Source organism: Rhamphochromis longiceps, linkage group LG22, assembly GCF_057381845.1.
Source record: "Rhamphochromis longiceps isolate RC_006_pf linkage group LG22, R_longiceps_female_GT1.1, whole genome shotgun sequence".
Classification (NCBI taxonomy): Eukaryota; Metazoa; Chordata; class Actinopteri; order Cichliformes; family Cichlidae; genus Rhamphochromis; species Rhamphochromis longiceps.
In genome coordinates this window covers 29288785-29293076 of record NC_140577.1, presented here as the reverse complement: position 1 = coordinate 29293076, position 4292 = coordinate 29288785, and the positions used below count along the sequence as shown (strand labels likewise).

General features: G+C 56.3%; 1 protein-coding gene across 1 annotated transcript; it reads left to right on the top strand.

The window, feature by feature from the left end:
• Positions 1-1680: 1680 nt before the first annotated feature.
• LOC146644278 (uncharacterized) lies at positions 1681-3928 on the top strand. The gene is made up of 2 exons (XM_085396902.1): positions 1681-2076; positions 3092-3928. Exons 1-2 carry the CDS (start codon positions 1681-1683, stop codon positions 3776-3778), a joined length of 1083 nt encoding a protein of 360 aa, XP_085253028.1. The 3' UTR covers positions 3779-3928.
• The last annotated feature ends 364 nt before the right edge of the window (positions 3929-4292 follow it).

The window sequence follows — 4292 nt, the reverse complement described above, 5'->3', positions numbered from 1 at the left end:
GGGCATGGGTGCGCGGTGTGCGCGAGCCGGTAGCCTGTTCCTGATGCCGGCTCGTTTCCCTCGAGGCCGTTGCTTAGGGTCGCGTCCTTTGTTCTCTCTCAGGATCTCCTTTGGCCAGGTTGGGTCCGGAGTTAAACATGGTGAAATGTTTGTGTATTGTAGACCAATAGAAACCAGAGTGTCTCTACTGTAGCGAATTTGTGTGTTTTGCATGATGCCCATGCAAGATTATTGCAGATATAGCAAAAAGTGACGAAAAAAGAAAAAAAGTGGAAAAGTTGGGGCAGAGCATCCAGCACGGCAGCCGACCTCACCAGCGCCATCTTAGACTTTTTCATGAAGTGTTTTGAGCGATTAGGTTCTCAGAACATCAGAGACTGTCTACCCCCCTCCCTCAACTCCCACCAGTTTGCTTACAGAGCGTATCAGTCCACGGGGGATGTTAGCACCATCGCCCATTACAGAGCGGTGCGAAATGTGGAAAACAGGTAGAGCTACGTAAGGATGCTGTCCAACACCAAAATACCGGATATCCTCACAACCATACTGGACCACCTTCAGATCCCCCCTGCCACCTGCTTCTGGATCAAAGACTTCCTCACCAACTGGCCTCAATCAGGCCATTGCCAAATTCTCCTGTCTCAAGAAACCCACGGCCATCACAGGGTCACCCCCTTCGCATCCTGCTAACCACATGACTTGATGCCCTCCAGTCGGCTCCTCAGGTCAATCGGGTCCCACACCTCCAGACTCACAAGGATCTTCTTCCTCTGGGCCATTTGGACTGTCAATAAACACTATCCATCCACATCCCACCCCTGCCCACATATCTCACCAATCTGAGCCACGGTCTGAGTAACCCCCTTATTTAGGCCACTCACACACGGACTCTATTCAGACCAAAGTCTTTTTTTTGCACTACTTTCAAGCACTTTGCAAGCTGTCCTCTAATGTGTGGCTTTCTCTTATTTTTGTTCATATGTTTGTATCGTGTTTGTATTGTCATGGTCCTGGGCCATGTTGGCCCAGTATTCTTGGTTCCTTGTATTTTCACTCCTTATTTAGGCCATGTTTTCTGAGGTGTCCTGTTGTGGTGTTCCCTAAGTGTTTTCCCTTTGTGACTCTTACCCCCTTTGTGCCCCTCTGTGTATTTATGAGCTCTCGTCTCTCTTTGTGTTTAGTCCATGTTTCCCCCAGCCTGTTATGTCTGTGTTCTCCCCGTGCTCTCTCTCCTCCTGTCTGAACCTCTGTGTACTTCCTGTTTTACTTTGACAGTCTCTCGTCAGTATGCGTCATGTTGTGTTCACTCCTGCCCTGTCTCGTTATGTTTATCAGTGTCACCTGTGTTCCCCACCTGTGTGTAATCTCCCTGTGTTCTCTGAGTGTATTTAAGTTGTGTCTTCTGTCATGGTAGTTGCTGGTTCGTCTGTGTTATTTCCCTTCCACCCTTCTGTGTTGATTCTCTGGTCATTCTCCCTGCATGTCACGTTTGTATTCCGGTTAGTGTTTTATTTAGTTTTCCCAGTTTAGAGTTTTCACCGTTTTGTTCCTCGCCACCCTGTCTGTTGTACCTTTTAGTTGCAAATAAACTCACCCTCCACTACAGCAGCCTGCAGTTGGATCCATTATTATTCACACGGCTTGCCCCGGCAAACCGTGACAGTACGAACCAGCCACAACATGGATCCAGCAGACTTGCCCGGGGAGAGGGATCTGATGCAAGTCCAACGCCTGGTCGACTGGATAACCCACACCTCGAATACGAGAGCAAGGATCGTTGGGATAAATGGTATCGAGGCGATCCTCAACAGAAATCCCTATCTCCGCCAGGTCAGAGGATGTTTGGACTTATTGGCCAACTTGTATGAAGCCCGGGAGGCAGCGCAAGCTCGGGAACTGTCGGACTGGGTCCTGCAGCAACAAACTACAGCCACCCCGGAGCAGCCGCGTCTGCCTCGCCTATCGGATGCGGTTTTTCCAGGCCCGTCGGAGCCCTCTGCGGGGAGGAAACGCCGATCGCGCCGCGGTCGCGCCACCCCACAGCCGGACGTTTGGACTTCTAATTCGCCGGCTGTGGTGAGTGAGGACTCTGTGTCTTTTCCAGACAACGTGACTGTTCATTCAGGGGCTGTGTTTTGTGTGGCGGATGTCAACGCGAGCTGCGTATCGCCTGCGCAGCTACTCCCAGCTCAGTTAGCTCTCCCGCAGCTACTCCCAGCTCAGTTAGCTCCCTCGCAGCCACCCTCAGTTCAGTTAGCTCCCTCGCAGCCACCCTCAGTTCAGTTAGCTCCCTCGCAGCCACCCTCAGTTCAGTTAGCTCCCTCGCAGCCACCCTCAGTTCAGTTAGCTCCCTCGCAGCCACCCTCAGTTCAGTTAGCTCCCTCGCAGCCACCCTCAGCTCAGTTAGCTCCCTCGCAGCCACCCTCAGCTCAGTTTCCAGTGTCCCCCTCAGCTCAGTTTCCAGTGTCCCCCTCAGCTCAGTTTCCAGTGTCCCCCTCAGCTCAGTTTCCATTGTCCCCCTCAGCTCAGTTTCCAGTGTCCCCCTCAGCTCAGTTTCCAGTGTCCCCCTCAGCGCAGGCCCCAGTGTCCCCCGTAGCGCAGGCCCCAGTAGCTCCAGTGCCGCCTGTAGCGCAGGCCCCAGTAGCTCCAGTGCCACCTGTCGCGCAGGTCCCAGTAGCTCCAGTGCCCCTGCTACCCGTAGCCCTGGCTCCAGCATTACCGGTTCCACTCATTCACTCCATGCAGGGAGAAAATTTAAGGTCCAGTCAGGGAGTTTCTCGCGCTTTAGCTGCTTCAGGCACCGTTCTGCACTCCAGGGCTTCCCCAGAGGCTAGGTCTCAGTCCCCAGCTGATTCTGGACCCCTGAAGGTTGAGCAGCCCTCAGAGAACAACTCCGTGTCAGTGCTGTCTGAGCAGGGCCAGTGCTCAGCACAGCATCCATTGCCTTCGTGTCTGCCAGAGGACTCCATGCCTGCTGGCTTTGTGATGGCTTCTGCTGGAGGGTCCGAGGGACCGCTCCGGCCTTTGTCTCGTGTCTCCGCTGGAGGGTCCGAGGGACCGCTCCGGCCTTTGTCTCGTGTCTCCGCTGGAGGGTCCGAGGGACCGCTCCGGCCTTTGTCTCCTGTTTCCGCTGGAGGGCCCAAGGAGCCCGTCCAGCCTTCTGCTTCGTCAGCTGGAGGGCCCGAGGAGCCCGTCCAGCCTCCTGCTTCGTCAGCTGGAGGGCCCGAGGAGCCCGTCCAGCCAGCAACAGCTGCAGCCTCATCGCCAGCTGCAGCCTCATCGCCAGCTGCAGCCTCATCATCATCATCAGCCTCGTCTGGTCCAGCCTCGGAGCCTTCAGCCTCGTCTGGTCCAGCTTCATCCGAGTCTTCATCCTCGTCTGGTCCAGCTTCATCCGAGTCTTCATCCTCGCCTGGTCCAGCTTCAGAGTCTTCATCCTCGCCTGGTCCAGCTTCATCCGAGTCTTCAGCCTCGCCTGGTCCGGCCTCATCAGAGTCTTCATCCTCGTCTGGTCCGGCCTCATCAGAGTCTTCATCCTCGTCTGGTCCGGCCTCTGCTTCTGCTACGCCTGGTCCGGCCTCTGCTTCTGCTACGCCTGGTCCTGCGGCTGTTATGCCGCCGCCCAAGCCTCGTTCTGCACCTCGATATCGCCGGCCATTTTCCGGGCCACCTGCTGGACGTCACCGCCGTCGGGGTTGGCTCCCTGAACTGCTCCGTGGTCTCCTTCGTCGCCGCCGCTGCCTTCCGCACGGCCTGCCCCCGGACCGCCATCGCCTGAGTGGCCGCCGTTGCCTTCCGCACGGCCGGCCCCCGGACCGCCGTCGCCTGAGTGGCCGCCGTTGCCGTCCGCACAGCCGGCCTCCCGAACTGTATCCACGTCGCCGCCGTTGCCGTCCGCACGGTTGGCCCCCTGAACTCTTCTGTTTTGGACTCCTGTGCTGCCGGCCCCCTGGACCTTTCTGTTTTGGACTCCTGTGCTGCCGGCCCCCTGGACCTTTCTGTTTTGGACTCCGTTTTTCTTGGGCTGTGGTGTGTTTCGTTTCATTGGTTTTCTTGGGTTGGGTCTCGTGTTTTGTTTTTCCTTTTTGTCTTTTGGCCTTCTGGTGCTCCTGTTTTGTTTTGCCTCGAGCCCTCCGTCCTGGACCCCCGCCGCCCGCCCTGGTCGGGTTGTTTTCTGTTTTTTCTGGCTGTTTTTCTTGTTGGGCTGTCTGGAGCCAGCCTTTGGGGGGGGGGGGGGTACTGTCATGGTCCTGGGCCATGTTGGCCCAGTATTCTTGGTTCCTTGTATTTTC

What these genes read in the sequence shown, in the direction of transcription:
- LOC146644278 (XM_085396902.1), top strand. Translation starts at nt 1,681, where the DNA reads ATGGATCCAGCAGACTTGCCCGGGGAGAGGGATCTGATGCAAGTCCAA. An exon ending in CTTCTAATTCGCCGGCTGTG is followed by an intron (nt 2,077 to 3,091) that starts GTGAGTGAGGAC and finishes TCTCCGCTGGAG; the next exon opens with GGTCCGAGGGACCGCTCCGG.